Source organism: Mirounga angustirostris, unplaced genomic scaffold (assembly GCF_029215605.1).
Source record: "Mirounga angustirostris isolate CCGP_5_RB_7025 unplaced genomic scaffold, mMirAng1.0.hap1 SCAF_3, whole genome shotgun sequence".
Lineage (NCBI taxonomy): Eukaryota > Metazoa > Chordata > Mammalia > Carnivora > Phocidae > Mirounga > Mirounga angustirostris.
The window spans coordinates 123572566-123590988 of record NW_026991711.1 but is presented as its reverse complement, the minus strand read 5'-3'; the positions used below and the strand labels follow the sequence as shown (position 1 = coordinate 123590988).

Here is an 18423-nt window from a genome sequence, read left to right as displayed (position 1 = left end):
TGAGGGAAGAATAGTGATTCTTTTTTTGAATGCACAACTTTTAGAGGTCTATGGGTTAACCTTCAGGCAGTTGTGTATATGGATCTGGAGCTGTGAGCACATTAATGGTACTGGAGTTCCATTGGGTTGAGTCAAAAGGAAAGAAGCAAAGGAGACCCTGGGAACAGAGGGAACATACAGGAGGTGGGTTCAGCTAGCCAATGAAGATGGACAATTGGCATTATTAATTTGGACATGTTACTAGCTCTTTAAAATATGCTTTTATTCAGTTATAAGTTAGAGACATTTTCTTGTTAATGTCATAGAATATATCTTAGTTTAAATGCTAATGATAACATTATTCAAGGATTAGAGCTTCTTTCTGTGTGATTCATAGAATGTGCATGATATAGAGGAATCACACATATGAGAAACCTGGATTGCCATAACTCATCTTACTCCTATGAAAAGACAAATTTGTTTTAAATGTAAAAAATCCCCAAGACATTTGCAAATAATGATGTACAGAATTATTGGTCAGTAGCATCAGCTCTGTTGAGAAGATAGGATCTTTTTTTTTTTCTAGCTGGGGGCAACTATCTATAAGCAGGAAACGTGCAATAGAACGTAGACTTGAAAGACCAAATTCAAATGTCTAAATCTCATAGCTTAAGTGCCAATTAGATTCACACCATCATGCTTTATATGTTCTGTTTTATATGTTTTTATGGATTAAGACAGACTTGTCTCCTTGGCTGAGTAGTATAGAATTTTATATAAGGGGTCATAGCTATTCCTCTGAGAAACATATGCAGAATAAGTAATTAGAAGTTTGGGGCAGATAGAGGAATATATAAATGAGCTTCAGTGGAGTTGTCATTTAGAAGTAAAACTGGTTAAATCTTGAACATAAAATAAATGAATTCAAAATAATGCACATTGTTCTAGTGTTTATCTGCTCAGAACATTCATTTCAGAGGTTTTCTAAGACTTTATGGAAAGAAGTAAGATTTACCATTTCCATGAAGGTATTGTAGTATCAGTATAGCATCCTGTTTCTTCCTTAGTATCTATTTGGAAAAAGTTCAAGACGACAGGATTTATCATCCTGTGAATGCTTGAGGAATTATTGTGTGTAACTTCCATTAGCATTTTGGAGGATAATCTGGGTGAGGTCCCTGTGCGTAGATATAATGGCACCTTAATTTTATTTTAACTTTTGTCTTCCTCAGCTCCCCTTTTTCCTTTTGCTTTTTTTCCCCATAAGAAGATATGGCTTTTTTCCCCCTCATATGTTCTGACTGTACTTTCTGCAGGAAGGCATTTAGGCAATACGCATATATCAACATGCATTATATCTAGTTTGAAATACTTATTGCCGAATAACATCCCAAGTGAAGGGGGTTCTGCTGATGATAGTGGAAGTCACTTTCCTTTATAATTTTTCCCAGTTAATCTTTTTGTGATCTCTGCTTGACTTCTCTTCTTGGCCCCCATATAGGTAAGATATAATGAGTTTGTGTGAAGAGATTAAAAGTACTGCCAAGTTCTGTAAATTATTTGTTGTTGATTTTGTGCTATATCTAAAAAGAACTGAGCTGATGGGGGAAAACAGTGTTCTTATTGTAGGCGTCCTGTTTGGGTCCTAAGAGTTAGAAAATCCATAAACTGTAATCACTTTTATCACACTCTATAATCATTTTCCTTAATTTTTGTTCTCAGCAGTGGTCTCCATATCATAGCTCCAAAATTATCTTATTCTCATAAAAAAAGGCTGTTTTAGTGATTACTGATCTATGAGCATTTCTCTTGAGGTTCTCTTCATTAAAATAATGACTCTAAGGGAAATATCAGAGCTGTGAGGTATATGGCTATGGTAGCGTAAACTTGTGCATTTAAGAATAGTTTACTAATGCTTATTTACATTATGTACTACACTTCTTCCACTTTCTCCCTCTAGACATCAACCATCCTGAATACAGGAAAGGATTCTAGATAACTCCTCTTCTCAGTAATCCCTTTCACTTGCATTAATTAAGCAAATGCCTTGCTAGACAAATTTTATTTGTATTTTATTTTTAATCATAGCCCAAGGTAAGAAAGCTCAGAATTGCAAAATAAAAAGTGAAGTCATTCTGGGGTTGGTGTCTTCATGGAAAATCTCTGATACAACACTACAATTACTGCTCAGAGGAGAGTCGTCTCAACCTTTTATAAGATGTTTGTAAGATCACAGATATCTTTTGGGCACCTGGGTGGCTCAGTGGGTTAAGCGTCTGACTCTTGGTTTTGGCTCAGGTCATGATCTCATGGATCCTGGGATTAAGCTATGTCAGCCTCTGCGCTCAGTGGGAAGTCTGCTTGAAAATTCTCTCCTTCTGCCCCTCCCCCCCTTTATGCATGTGAGTGCTCTCTCTCACTCCCTCTAAAATAAATAAATAAATAAATAAATAAATAAATCTTTAAAAAAGAGATCACAGATATCTTTATAACATTTCATAGAGTACCTTCTATGAGTTTGCATTGTAGTGGATTTTATGGATTACAAGAACTGCATAAACCTTGATCTCAGAATATAAGAGGTATATAATCTAGTTGGAAAGTGGGATATGCATGTGAAATGGTTAATAAACAAAACCTTTTCTTTCTTTTTAAAAAATGAGATAAATTGACATATAACATTGTAGTAGTTTTAGGTGTACAACAAAATGATTTGAAATATGTATATATTGCATGAAATGATTACCACAATAAGTTTAGTTAACATCTATCACCACACATAATTATTATTCATTTTTTCTTGTAGTGAGAACTTTTAAGATTTACTCTCTCAGCAACTTTTAAATATCCAATACATTATTGTCAACCATAGTCACCATTCTGCCTATTACATACCCAGGACTTACTTATTTTATTGTGGGAACTTTGTACCTTGTGACCCTCTTCATCTATTTTACCTCAACCTCTCCACCTCTGGCAACCACCAGTCTATTCTTTGTATCTATGAGTTCATTTTGTTTGTTTTAGATTCCATATATAAGTGAGACCATACAGTATATGTCTTTCTCTGACTTATTTTACTTAGCATAATGCCCTCAAGGTCTTTTCTTCTTTTTTTATGGATGAATAATATATATATTATATACATATATGTGTATGAGACACATTTTCTTTATCCATTCATCCACTGATGGACAATTAGATTTTTCCCAAGTCTTGGCTATTGTAAATAATGCTACAATGAACATGGTTGCAGATCCACTATTTTCAAAATAGTGATTTCATTTCTGTCAAATAAATACCCAGAAATGGAATTGCAGGATCATATGGTATTTCTATTCTTAACATTTTATACTGTTTTCATAGTGGCTGCACCAATTTACATTCCCATCAATAGTACACAAGGATTCCCCTTTTCTCTATATCCTTGCCAACACTTGTTATTTCTTGTCTTTTTGATGATAACCATTTTAACAGGTGTGAGTGAGATCTCATTGTGGTTTTGATTTGCATTTCCCTGATGATTAGTGATGCTGAGCATTTTTTCATGTACCTATTTGCCATTTGTAGGTCTTTTTCGAAAAATGTCTATTCAGATCCTCTGCCCATTTTTGAATTGTTTTTTTTTTTTTCTATTGAGTTGTATGAGTTCTTTATATATTTTGGATATTGACCTCTTATCAGATACATAATTTACAAATATTTTTTCCCATTTGGTAGATTGTCTTTTTGTTTTGTTGATGGTTTCCTTTGCTGTGCAGAAACTTTTTAGTTTGATGTAGTCCCATTTGTTTATTTTTGCCTTTTTTTTTTTTTGGCCTTTGCTTTTGTGAGGCTTACTGCCTAAGCAAGTACACAGTTTATAATCTGAGTTTTGGATACTCATTCATCTTCCCAAGAAATATTCATAGAGAACCTACTTTGGGTAAGGCTGTTCCAGGAGTGGGGTTAGAGCAGTAAATAAAACCAAGTCCTTGTTATCATGGAGCTTAAAGTTTAGTGAGAAACACAGACAAGAAAATAAATCAATTGATTAATAACATTATTTTTTTCAGTTTTATTGAGAAATAATTAGTATATAACTATGTAAGTTTAAGGCATACAGCATGATGATTTGATTTACATATATTGTGAAATGATAACCACAATAGGTTTAATCAATATCCATCATCTCATGATCTACAGTGTATCTAAAAGAAAAAAAAAAAAAAGGAAAAAAATTTCTCCTTGTGATGAAAACTCTTAGGATAATATACTTTTATATAGTGATAAGTGAAATGAAAATAAATCAAGACAGGCTTGAGAGTGATTGGATAGTGTCTATTTTGGACACTATTCATGAATACAGACCAGAGATGGGATAGCAAATGTTGGGTGAAATCATTAGGAAGAGGCCCTGAATGACCCTGAAGGACAGGTGAACAGGAGTGAAGGCTTTCTAGGCAAAGGCCTGGGACAGAGAAAAGCATGAGTGTGTAGGAGTAGGGAGAAGAGAAAGAGGCAAAGGAGGAAGAGGAAGGTCTAGCCTCTATGCTCTGGCGAGTAATAGGAAATAAGCTCATATGTATGGGTTCAAGTCCAAATATGCCTTTAAAGATTGAATACTCCTTTTGAATAAGATGGTGTCCAAATAAATAGTTATAAAAGTCACTTGAATGACAGCCATTGCAAAGCCTCTACTATTAGAATCTTGAGCAAGGGAGCAAAAAATATGTAAGAAATAATCCAATAGACAAATGTATACAGAATGGGTTGAATCAAAGTGACACTGAAGGCAGGAAAGTCAACTGGAAAGCAGTTAACATTTGTGTAGCACTTATACTTTCCTACCTCATTTATTCGTCCATTCAAACTTATTTATTGAGCATCTATTAAGTGTCAGGTGGTGTGTAAGGCACTTAGGATGTAATGATGAGCCAATCAAATATGATCCCTATCCTTGTGGAGATCACAGTCTGGTGGGGAAGCAGACACTGTTCATGTAATCACAAGACTGAATATCTCATTTTAAACTATGAGAAGTATCTTGAAGGCAAAGTAAAATGTTATGGGAGCATGCAACTAGGGGTCTTAACCTCATGCAGGGCAGGAGGATAAGTCTTCACTGACAGCATTGGAGGTGAAATTTGTAACTGAGTAAGTATTGATTAGGAAAAGGTGTGGGGGAGGCAAGGAGGAAGGGAAGAATATTCCAAGCAAAGGAAATAGCATGTATAATATCTACGTAGCTAGAAGAAATGTGGCCTATTCAGGGATTTGTAAGATGGTCAAGTACACCTGGAGCACAGAGGGTAAGTCTATGAGTGGTATGGGGTTATAAGTTGGGGCTGCAGACATAGGCAGGGCCAAACCCTGGAAGCATTATGGTCCATAGTTGGAAGCAGTGGAAACCATTGAAGGTGTAGGCAGTAAGATGGGGATGTGGGTGTGGAGTGAAATAAGAGTGGATGCCAGATGCCTCCTCATAGCATTAGGATGGGGGCTGTGAAGATGGAGATGAGTGAATGGGCTCTAAGAGATAGTAATAGGTACAGTCAGCAGGACTTAGCAATTGATTATAAATGGAATGTCAGGGACAAGCAGAATAATTCTTGAGTTTCTGGCTTGTACAAATTGATGGTGTTTACACAGAAATCCTATAAGGCATGCATCACTGTTATCCCATTTTATGTTAGTCTGTAGTTCTAGGTGGTTAAGCAATGTATCACAGAGAATACCATTAATAAGTTACAGAGGGAGGACTCAAGCTCTGGTTTATGATTTCAAAACCTGGGTTCTCTCATCTATATTATGCTTCTGGGTTGATGGCAGAAGGCATAAGGACTGTGGCTTAATGATGGCAACACAATAGCTTTGGTCTTTGTATTACAGAGTCATAGAATTTTAGCATTGCAAGGGATTATAGAGAACTTGCTACTGTATTCTTCAAGCTTCTTTGACCACGGCCTACAATGAGAAATGTATTTTACATCACACACACACACACACACAAATGGAAACAAAAATTTATTGAAACAGCATGTCTATAATGACATGAGATATGCTCTGATATTTTCTGTTCTGTTTTCTTTGTAAGAAAACCCTAGTTCCCTTCCACAAAATCAATTTCACTATCTACTAATGAGTTGTGGCCCTCGTTTGAAAAAGTGAACTAGCCGTCTTCATTTTTTCAGTGAGAATCTGAGGCCCAGAAATAGGAAGTGATTTCCCTGGATCTCATAGCCAGCAGGCAAGTGATTTCCTGTTAGCCCCATTTTCTGACAATATTATACAACTTGTCAGCTTTGTCAGCTTCCTACATAAAACTGACTGATAGGTTTCTAGATTTCATCCTTTATGAAAAAATACCTGTTGATAGTTTTCTGCTTATTGACATTTAGTTTTTTTTCTTTCTCCACAAGTTTTGTTTTACACTAAAGTTAAGACCCTGTAGGACCCAATTAAATGAAACTTCTCAAGACTTTATTTGAAAAGTAAAGGACATGAAACAGTCAAGATAATAGTGAATCATCTTTGAGATTCTGAGAAAGACTAATAAAACAAACCACAGAAAATGGAAAGTGGTTATCAAAGTGAGGTGATAAAAAATGCACTTACGAAGTGCACTTACAAAGTAACCCAAGAAACCAAGGGACAGTTGTGAAACCAGAAGAAAAAACCAAGTCTTTCTGCTAAGTAAAAATGACAAGGAAAGAATAGAAAGCTTTAATAACGTATGCAAAATCACAGGTACTGTATGTCATGAGTGAAGTTTAAACACAAATGGAACGCATGAGATTAAAAAGCTTAGGTAATATTGAAAAATAGTGGGACAATTGGAAAGAATTTAATAGAACTAACAGACTGTTTAAAATTTAATAAAATGAAAATTTGAAGTTTACTCAGCTGAACTGAATCTAGAAACTTATAGGAATATTGAAGGAGAAGACAGAGAGCTTGCCACTTTTTTGCACATGTCCTCTAATATTGCTAGAAACATGAATTAGTTGTTGAAAATCCTGACAATGTTTTCTGGATATTTTCCCTGTCAGGCAAACAGAGATGGAGCTTAGGAGGCATGCAAACAACTAGGACTGGGGAAATCAAGAATTGAAAGTCCCCTGTGGGGGAGTCAGAAAATGGTAGCATGTGTGGTGGGTGGGGGTGGGTTGGGGACAGACTTAACTTTTCTTTCTAAAGACGAGTCCAGTGTGGGGAAGGGGAAATGTTGTCAATCTAACTGCCAAGCATAGCCTCAGAGCCTTATCTGTGCATATCCCAAGTATTTCTGGAACCCTTTTTAAGTACCAGATGACATGGTAAGCTCTGTAGACAGGTTATGGATAAGACAAATTTGTTCCCTGCCCTTAAGAAGTTTGTAGCCAAGTGGGAAGTTACAGGTAAATGGTTTAACACATGTTGTAATAGAAGAGAGGGACAATGTGCTAGGGGCATGAACATGGTGAGTTAGGGAAAGCTTCCTGGAGCAAATGATCTCTAAGCTTAGATGTGAATAAGGGTAAGTAGAAGTTAGCCAGAAGAAGTGTGAAGAAGATAACTTGCTTGTTTCAAAGATTACATCATACCATGAGTTAAATGCCTTTATAAAGCATGGGCCTAGCACACAATAAGCCCTCATAAATGGCAGTTTTTAATATTTTATTGTTGCCAGTTATAGGTAGTGGTCAGACAGAACTTTTCCTGTATAAGACAACACACATGACACAATGTTTCCATAAATATGAATGATAGAATTCCATATTAATATTTAATTGTCTATTATTATCTAACAGGCCTATAAGATACTGATGTTTCTCATTGCAATTCGTTTTGCTTGCAGAAGAAAACTGTAGAACATGTCATATATTGCAATCTCTCCATATAGGAAAATATAAAATAGAATCAGGATAATATAACTTAAAGAAATCATAGAAGTCATCTGATCCAGTCCTCCCCTTTAACACACAAGAAAACTGGGTTAACCATTTGCTCAAAGTAACAATATTATTGGTTAGTGGCAGAGATAGGACAAAAAAAGCAGGTGTTCTGACCAACAGTTCAATATTCGTTTCCTTTATACCACATTGCCACTTACAGAATTTTTTAAGGCATTTGACTTTGTTGTAAAATTGTGTTAATATTGTTACCTTGATGTTAATTTCCATTATTATCTTTGAAGTTTTGATGGGCTTTTTTGTTTTTCTAGTACTTTACTCTGAGAATATGTGTATTTATTAATTTCATTTGAACCATATTACTTTTACATTAAGAGCAAGGAATACATGTAATGCTACTAACCATTTTCATTTTAAAACCTTAATTTATTATTTGCAGTAGATGAACATATTTTAAACTCCATTTGTTCTTTGTTGGGTTAAGGTTTCATTCAGACTTTACCTTTGGCAGGAATATTAAAGTATTAGCTAAAGACCTGGAAAAATGTCCTGTAGTTAATAATCTAAATAACGCTCTCCTTCTAACATGCTCCTGACTGCCACTGTGGTAATGTTCTTTCGTGGTTGTTATTGTTGCACAGTTATGCTCACATGCTCTGTTTAAAGCTATATAATTAACAAACCCTTTAAAATAAAACCACTAAAATGTTCTTCTGGGCTATTCTTCCTTTTGCTCGCTGTTCGCTCAAGAGTCTTCTAAATTTTAGCCCATTGTGATAATATTGATTCCTTTGCCCACCTGCCAGCTTTCTTATTCTGGGGCTCTCAAAAATACCATAATTGGTTGTCATTCTCTCCACATGGGAGCCATCCAAATCCCTTGACTGCCTCTGGGGATCCATTGGATAAGGATTTTTTTTTTTCAATGGCACCCGTTTCCCACCAGATTCTTCACTGTGTCCATTGTGCATTCTGAAAAGCCCTGTTTACCTTACTGCCTGGAAACCGATCACTGCAGAGCGTGTTTCTTGTCAAGATTTCACAGCTCTAGCTAACTTAGGATACAATGCTACCTTCAACAACCTTCTCTCCTTGACTCTTTACCTTTTTTTTGAGTATGGTTATAATTACAGATGATATTGTGAGTTACTGATTTCAAGCAAACTTTTAAGGGTCCCTGACCATTCTCGTGATTCCAATATTAAGTGGAGCAATTTAGTTTCTAAAGGTTGATGCTGACTTGATCGAGAGTCTTTTCCCCAGAATTTTGTATATACGTGTGTTGCTTGACATCTTAACCTATTGGCTTTTGATTGCTGAACTTCCATTTGTTTCATGATTCTTCAGTTTGTTTGTCCCATTTAAAAACCTACCAGAGCCTCTCATGACAGTTCTTACTTATGTGGATTTAATATAAACTTAACCAGCTAAAAAAAAACTTAAAAAATAAAAAACTACCATAATCTTTTCTCTGGAGAACAGGAGAAACATCATTTAGACTTGCAAATACAAGGAGGGGTAAATTGGCTAAATTGGTGGATAAAATGGGTTGCCTCAGTTTCATTGGTCTGATTATTGTTGTTATTATTATTATTTTGCTATACTTGTCTTTGGAAACAGAAATCTTCTCCAATTACAGATATTTGCTTATGCGTTGGCTTCTTTAAATCCTATGACATCACATATGTAATGGTTGTTCAATAATTCCCGTAAGTTAGTCTTAAATCAAAAGGTGAGAAGAGTAGTTCTAAAACCCAAACTTCTTTCTACTGAAATTTATAAAACTAGTCTCAGTACTCAGAAAGGCTAAATGTATGCTACTTTTCTTTTCATTGGTTCAGTGTGCCTCAGATCTCCCTTTCTACTATCTGAGAACCTTGAGACTACAGTATTTTATTACATAAAACTCTTTGGACATACATTATATTTTATGGTTTATTTATTTTTACAGAGTTTTTAGTGTGGAAGAATTTAAACATATACAAGTCTATTATCACTCAATGTCAACTATTATCAACTCATTAGTCAATCTGTACTGTTATCTATGACCATTGGGTAATAGTGAGCAAATCCCCAGACATCATACCATTTGATCTGTTAGTATTTCAGTATATATCTCTAAAATTAAAAAGACTCTTTAAAAAAGCATAACGAGGGGTGCTTGGGTGGCTCAGTCAGTTGAGTGTCTGACTTGATTTCAGCTTAGGTCATGATCTCGGAGTCATGGGGTTGGGCCCGCATCAGAATCTTCACTCAGCAATGAGTCTTCTTCTTTCCTTCTCCCTCTCCCTTTGCCACTCCCCCCTTTCTCTCTAAAATAAATGGATAAATCTTTTAAAAAATAATAAATACATAAAAATTAAAAAGCATAACTATAATCATACCTAAAAACTTCAACAATATTTCCTTAATAGTATCAACTAATCAATATCAAAATATTTTTGCTTTGTAATTTTTACATTTAGTTTATTCAAATCAAAACCAAATATAATCTACATATTGCATTTGATTGATATGTTTCTTAAATCTCTTTATCCATAATTCTCCTTCTTTTTCTTGTAATTTGTTAAAGTCCTTTAAAGTTTTTCAAATTTCAGTTTTGTTGATTGCATCCCCATACAGTTGTTTAATATATTTCTCCATTAGCTGAATTTCCTGTAACCTGATAGATAGGTCTAGAGATCTGATGATATCATTTTTATTTTTTGGCAAGAATACTTAATAGGAATGCTGTATATTTCCATCAGGAGGCCAAAATGTCTTTTTGTTTCTCTGTGATGTTAACATTGTTCAGTGTGTTCAGTTGTTGCCAGCCTGATTCTTCCATTATAAAGTTTCCCATCTGCTATTAACATGAAGTGCTTAGTAGCCATTGATGATCATAAACAAGGACTTATTATTTCATTAGATGTTACAAAATGGTATATTCTAATACTTTATTTCTTCATTTATTAGGTTTTGTTTAAAAAGGTTTGTTTTGGTAAATTAAATTAAATAGAAGGCGTCTATGATGTGCTGGTACTCTGCTAAATGGTGTAAGAGGAAGACAAAATACATATGATGGACCCTCCTGTAAATAAAAATTAAACACTATGCTCAAAATGATTAGAGAATAGCTATGGTATGGTAAGTGAAATAAGAAAAGAGAAATGATCATGGACTGAAGAATGTTTCATGAAAGAAGTAGGACATATACTGGTCCAAAGAGCCTTCTATGAAATAGGGGGAAATGGAAGGTGTCACAGGTGGGAGAACAGTTTGGACCAAACCATGAGGCTAAGAACAAGAATGGCCACGTACGGAAAGGCACATGAAGAAAAATCTATGTAGAGATTATATGTTAGTTAAGTTAAAATGGGGCATTGATTGTGAGTAAGAAAACTAAGTTACTTAGGTCCTATTGGAATAAATTGGCATCACCCCATGAACGCTGGCATTTTTCTCAATACATTTGGCAGATAGACTGGGTGAACTAGGAAACTACAGTGAAGTGGCCTAGGGAAATCCAGTACTTTAGAAATTGATTTGTCATAAGTAAAACTCATCTGATCTTAAGAAATATAAGATTGCCCAAGTCAAATGTAAAATGTAAAGAATTAGTCGTTTTGATAGGTGCATGCAATAATAAAAATGCCAACTACAGAGATATTCCACAGAATAAATCAGGATGTTTGAAAAAAGAGGCAGGTGCACAGGGCTTGTGAAGCTGTGGCAAAGTTAAAAATGTTGAGTTTAATTTTGAAAATATTGTATTTTGGGTACACATACAAATAGTAAAGACCTTAAGGAAGGAAAAAGTTTTAATCGGAAAGAGATGGTCAACAAGGTCAACATGATGTACCACCATCACTAGCAACACTTGACAGGACACTTGATTTTAACACAGTATGTTACAGATGGAAGATGGTTTACAGGAAGGAATGGTTTGGGAGTAGGAGATCAGGATGGAAGGCATGTGATCTTATTCTAGGAATGGGCTTCCAAAAAGGAAAGTAAATATAATGGCCAGGACAAGCAGCAGGTGGGGAAACCTAGGTGTGTCTGAAAACCAAGAGTCTGAATTTCCTTGGTATTTTTTTTAAGATTTATTTATTTATTTGAGAGAGAGAGAGAGAGCACATGTGAGTAGGGGGAGGGGCTTAGGGTGGGGAGAAAAACAGACTCCTTGCTGAGCATGGAGCCCCACTCAGGGCTCCATCTCACAACCCTGAGACCATGACCTGAGCTGAAATCAAGAGTTGGGCACTTAACCAACTGAGCCACCCAGGTGCCCCTCCTTAGTTATTTTGATAACTAGGAGAAAGTATATTTTTAGAAAACAAACTTTTAATAAGACTGATGGATCACAGACCTGTACCTCTGACACAAATAATACATTATATGTTAAAAAAAAAAAAAAAAAGAAGATAGTAGGAAGGGAAAAATGAAGGGGGGGGATTCGGAGGGGGAGATGAACCATGAGAGACTATGGACTCTGAGAAACAAACTGAGGTTTCTAGAGGGGAGGGGGTGGGGGGATGGATTAGCCTGGTGATGGGTATTAAAGAGGGCACGTATTGAATGGAGCACTGGGTGTTATACGCAAACAGTGAATCATGGAACATTACATCAAAAACTAATGATGTGATGTATGGGATTACCATAACATAATAATAATAATAAAAGTAGAAACTTTAAGAAAATTAAAAAATAAATAAATAAATAAAACACTGTGATACAGAAAAAAAAAGAAAGTGCAAAAAGAGCTTAATTATTTAGTCACTTTAATTCATTATATTTTAGGACATTTTATTTATTCTATTCTCATTTTATGTATTACCATAATGAGTCATGCTTATATCAAACATGTGAGATACAAGGTATTAAATTGGAAATGCTAGTTTACCATAATGAGTCATGCTTATATCAAACATAAGATATGAGGTATTAAATTGGAAATGCTAGTTCCTTCCTTTTCTGAAAAGAATTCTGCACACTTCTCCACCTTCCTTCTTTCGCTTTCTTAGTTTTCTTAGTGTATGTGGAACATGTAAATGTTTGTTTCTATTTTGTTAGTTTCATTGGTTTGCTGCCTACAAAGATAACACATATTTATTGTAAAAATGTCACTCAGCACAGAAAGGCTTAAAGAAAAAATTTTTTGAATTTCATGAAATGATGTTATTCAGAGATAACCAGTATTATCATTTTGGTAAAACTCCTTCTAAGTCTTTTTCTATGTATAGATACATAGATGATATTTTATGTTAAGGAGACCATACTATTAATGTAGTTTTGCACCTGCTTTTTTGCATCTAATAATATGTTGTGGACATTTTTTATGTCAATGAATATAGGTATAGACCATTCTTTTTCAATGGCAGTCACTGCATGAACGTACCATAATTAATTTAAGCTATCTCCTGTTGCCAGACATTTAGACTCTTTCTAACTTTTCTGTTTAAGCAGCACTACAGTGAACACTCCTGTGGATACATTTTTGCGCACTTATCCAATTGATTGTCTTCTTTGAATAACTTCCCCAAAATGCAGTTGTGGGTCAAAGGCTATGCATATTTTATATTGATACATATTTATTTACATATTGTCCAGTGTCCTTTAGAAGTGCAGTACCAGTTATGCTTCTACCAATAATACTGATCAGTATCCAGAAAGTTCTTTTAAATGTCTTAAATTTTTTTTTCATCTTCATTCAGGCTCATTTTCCTCACTTATAAAATAAGAAGGATGAAATCTATCAGTGGTTCTTAAACTTTTTAGGATCTTAGGATCATCTGAGAATTTTTGAAAACTGTTGACCAGAAACTGGAACAGTTGTTTCAGAAAAACACACCTGTGCAAAAACAGAGAAATTTTTACATTATATTTATGAGAATTCATAGATTCTTTGAAGTCAATTCACAGACTCTAGGATCTCAGTCCATGAATCTAAGTGAAGAATCCCTGAATGAGATGATTTTAAAGTTGCTTTCTCTTTTTAACACTAATACACACACACACACACACACACACAGCACACACACACATCTTACATACATATCATGCACATGTCACACACCCATGTGCACTCAGAATTTTAATGTGTATTTGGAAAAACTTTGACACCTGCTTGATATAGAACCTAGTCTTATTGTGGTCTGTAAAATCACTTGATTGGGTATAGTTATTGGAATGAATTTCCATTTATTTCAGGTTCTTCAATGGCGAGCCCACCAGGAAGAGGTAGCAAGACTGGAAATGGAAATTTCTGCCAAGAGAAGAGAAAAGGAGAAGGAGAAAGAGAAGCTATGGAAGGAGAAGGAATTGTTACAAAGAGCAGAGAAGAAAAAGAAAGTATGAATTCTGCTATTACTGTGAATGTTTGAATGAATGCTTAGTTGTCTGGCTGAGCTTTGATCGATCTTGGTGTTTGGCATGGAATCATCATAGGCAGTTCTTAGAAAGATTCGTAAGGTTCTAGTGGAGTCTTGCTTGAATTCATTTAAGCTTCAAAGATTGGACATGGAGGAGAATCCACTTTATTGACCTGCATGAGCACAGGTACTTGTGATTAGAAGGAATGCTGTAGGGAAAGAAAAGTTAGGGTTTATGACTTGTTAAGTCTTGTTCTAAGTAGGAACATGCAAGGACAAGAGGATACCAGGGTAACATTTTGGTTGACTGCAGTGTAGCAATTGAGTGTCAAAAGAGGTGTTTGCTGGTAAAATACTTTGTACCAAGGTCAGAGCAACTCATGCAATACCAGAAGGCCCTTTAAAGAATTTACTTCTTGGCTTATTATTTGTTAGATTGTTTTTCATTTGCTGACACAAATTCATCACTCTACTTTTGAGCAAACATTTGCTTCCCAGTTTTCAAAAAATTAATCACAACACTTATTAACAGCTTCAAAATGATTGCTGATATTCTGTGGAAGGAAAAAACCGAATTTGAGATGGGATTTTAAAAATATATCTGGCATCTTTATTTAGATATTTTTGTTTATTTTATCAGTTTTTGTGGTGTAAACAAACACATTAGTATTCATCACCTAGCATTGAAACTGTTAATGTTTTTTTTATTCTTTCACAGATTTATTTTATTTTACACATAAAGTTGAAGCCCTCTCTTGAAGATGTACTCAGAACCATTTTCCTTCTTACCTCCTCAAAGTCAGTCTTGATCATAAATTTTATTCCTATCTTTACAGGCCATCAATTGCTTTTAAGATTTTATTTATTGACTTGACAGAGAGAGTGAGAGAGCACAAGCAGGGGGAGTGACAGAGGGAGAGGGAGAAGCAGGCTCCCCGCTGAACAGGAAGCCTGATGTGGGGCTCCATCCCAGGACTCTGAGAGCAAAGCCGGGGAGAGAGGCAGAGAGTGAGGGAGAAGCAGACTCACTGCTGAGCGGGGAGTCCATCAAGGGGCTCGATCCAAGGACCCCGGGATCATGACCTGAGCCAAAGGCAGATGCTTAACCGACTGAGCCACCCAGGCGCCCTGCTTTTAACATCTTTTAATATGTAGTTCGTGACTTTTAAATTTTTTCATGAATACTTTCAGACTGTATCATTCTGCAGCATGTACTTCAGCATTTAACCTTAAACTTTTGAGATATAGCTATATTAATAAACAGAGATGGAGCCCGCCCCTTTGCACTGCTGTACACTCTTTCACTGGAGGCTGCCACGCATCCCTTCTCTTAGTGGTTGACATTTACGTTTCTGAGGTTCTGTTCTTGCAACTGTGCTGGTGCGGCCGCCTTGTACGTGCCGACTGGGCGTGTGTGCCCAGCTCTCTCCACAGTACACAAGGAGCAGAATTACAGTCTAGTAGAGTTTGTATGCTCTCAATTTCATAAGGTTTTTTGTTTTTAGTTTATAAGATATTATAAATCTTCTTTTTGACTTTTGCCAATCTGGTGAACGTGAACAGTATCTCGGTGTTTCAAATTGGATTCTCCTGATCACTTGGGAGATTGAAAAATCCCCTCATGTTTATTTGGGCCATTTTCTTCCTCTGTGAATTGCTTATTAGTACTTTTGTTTGTCTATTTTTCTTTATTAATCTGTAAAAGTTCTTTATAAATTCTGGATACTATTTCTTTTTGTCAGTTATTTTTTCTTTCATTGGTCATCTGCCTTTAAATTTGGTCTGTAGTGTCTACGGTTTCATGGAAATTTAAAATGATCAAGTAATGAAAGTTATTAAACTCTTTTCCTTTGTGAACTGTACTTTCCTTTATGAACCATGACCTGACAGTGAGAGCATCTTTACAGAGAGTTTTTGTTCACTTCTGCTTAGGGGCCTATACATTTTACTGGCCCAGGACCAGTGTGTGTATTGACTGTGAGATTTGGGACCTGTTCTGTGAGCTTGCAGAGGGTGCTGGCTTAGCACTCATGCACAGCACCTGCCTGGGTTCTGCTGGTGACCCCTTTTCTCCTCTGGTCCCAAGCAGAAAGTTATCTCCCTTATCACTTTTCTGGGAGTGGTCCTGGTGTGTCTCATTCCCATTTTGTGTATGGACAAGTCCTATAGGACTTCTTACTCTTTTTAAGTGGCATGATTCCAGCTCCCATATACACAAGTCTCACAGCTAATCTTAAAGACCCAACCACCAGCTCCTTAGACCTGCCTCAGGCCCAGTTCTGTCCAAGAGCCCTTTGGCTTTGGCTCCATTTTACTGCTCTGACTTTGAGTTCCATCTTTATCTTCAACACTGGGACATTGTGTGTGTTTGTGTGCTGTTGTGTTATAGTTTGTCCAAAATTTCTATGTGTTTAAAGTAAGAAAGGAGATTTCTATGTCAACTCAGACAAACTGATCAAAGTTCTGCCTACCTTTATACATATACTACGAATCCAGACTCTCTTTGTTCTAACTATTTTCTATGCTGGAGACAAATTTTAGTTCTTTAGTGTTTAACAGGAGTTTCACAAAACCCTCCTATAGTTACTCAGGTCAGAAGCTCCCTCTGACTTGAGACTGATTGCTTTGTTAGCCAGTGCTCTGTTTTTCCTCATCTACTGTTTCACCTGCCTGGATTTCTCTTCTCATGAGCTAGCAGCCATAGAGATAGAGAAACTATTCCGTGTATAAAACCCCACCTGAGTATTTCTGAATAACAGATCATCTTTCTCCTAATTCTTCTTCTCAGCAGTTTGTCTTTTAGGGAATGACACTGTCTTTTTGCTGGAATAACATTTTAATTTGTATCCCAAAGTTTACCCTGGTAGGTGCCCAACTCTTTTCAAATTGACCTTTAAATTATTAGATCACTTTTTCTTCTGTGCTTTAAAACTTGAGTTGAACATAATATTCAGTTTTCATAGTTTCATATCAAGACTCAAGGTAAGTTTTGATTCATAGGCTGTTAGGTGCTAATGGTAATATTTCAGAAGCATCTCTCCACTTTTGATATTATTGTCATGATAAAATCAAAGAATAATGTCTTTCCATAAACTATCCCTAGGAGCTATTGTAAGAAACAAAATTACTGTGCTAGGTGAACCTTAAAATGCCTGATACGTAATATTGGTCCCAGTACCACCCTTTCACTAGATGTAGCATTTTGGGTGGCTTGAATAACATAAAAACTACTCTGCATCATGGCGTTTTAGGAGGTTTTTTGCTGCTTGATGCCTGGAGTTCTATGGGATCAAAGCAAGGATAGTTTCAGCCTCACTCCCAAAATAGAGATTTCAAGCAAGGCTCACATTAAAAGCAGACATATTCCTTACTTGCTCTAGCATATACATTTCTCTCCCAATTTTACAAGTTCCTAATCTAGCATTGAAGCCCCCACACTGTACACCTGAGGGACAGGAAGCATCATCAGGAAAGTCAGAATAACTCCACCAGCCATGGCCCACCATCCATGTGACCTTCAGTCTTACCTCTGAGATGTTTCTGGGGAGAAATCTATCGTTTTGTGATCTCTTAGCCTCAAGTGACATTTTATCAGTAAATATCAATAGACCCAGGCATCAGTAGAACCTTGGCACTTATGTTGTCCCCCTTGACCTCAGGTGATGTGGCAAATACTCAGAATTACATTCATCCTACAGATAACCAGGGGCAGCAGAAACAGTCTAAAATAAAAGAGGGTAGGCTATTATAAAAGAATGCAGGCTAGAGGGCTAGACCAGTACTGTTTCCCAGAAGATTCAAGAAGCTCTGTGCTTAGGAGGGAACCCAGAGTATCTTCGCAATTCAGATCAAAGCTATTTTCTCAGTGTGGGAATCTGTGGGTTCTTATGAGAGCAATTTACCATGAAATTCCTTCCCCAGTGTTTCTTAATCTAATAATATACTGATCTAAAGAGCTAAGAATTGCGGGGGGGGGGTAGGTAGATACTGAAGAATGATAAAAAATAAATCCCCAGACTATAAACTCTACTTCTTCAGTATTGTTGGGACTTAAAGGGGACAATGAATCACACCTGTGATAGGCAGGCTTCTAAGATGGGCCCCAAGATTTCCTGCCCTCCTGGGATACATACCCAATATAATCACCAGGATCGTAACTACCGTGGGTTAGATTTTATTATATGGCACAGACAACCTTGAGAAAGAGAGATTACCTG

At 36.1% G+C, this 18423-nt stretch overlaps 1 protein-coding gene across 6 annotated transcripts in view; it reads left to right on the top strand.

Moving 5' to 3' along the window:
- CCDC148 (coiled-coil domain containing 148) overlaps positions 1 to 18423 on the top strand; it is a 236543-nt gene that overhangs the window by 133949 nt on the left and 84171 nt on the right. For all 6 annotated transcript variants that reach the window (XM_064586583.1, XM_064586588.1, XM_064586586.1 and 3 more), the window contains one exon: positions 14046 to 14186. In XM_064586583.1, the coding sequence (XP_064442653.1) occupies positions 14046 to 14186 (141 nt within the window). The remainder of the gene's footprint in view (positions 1 to 14045; positions 14187 to 18423) is intronic.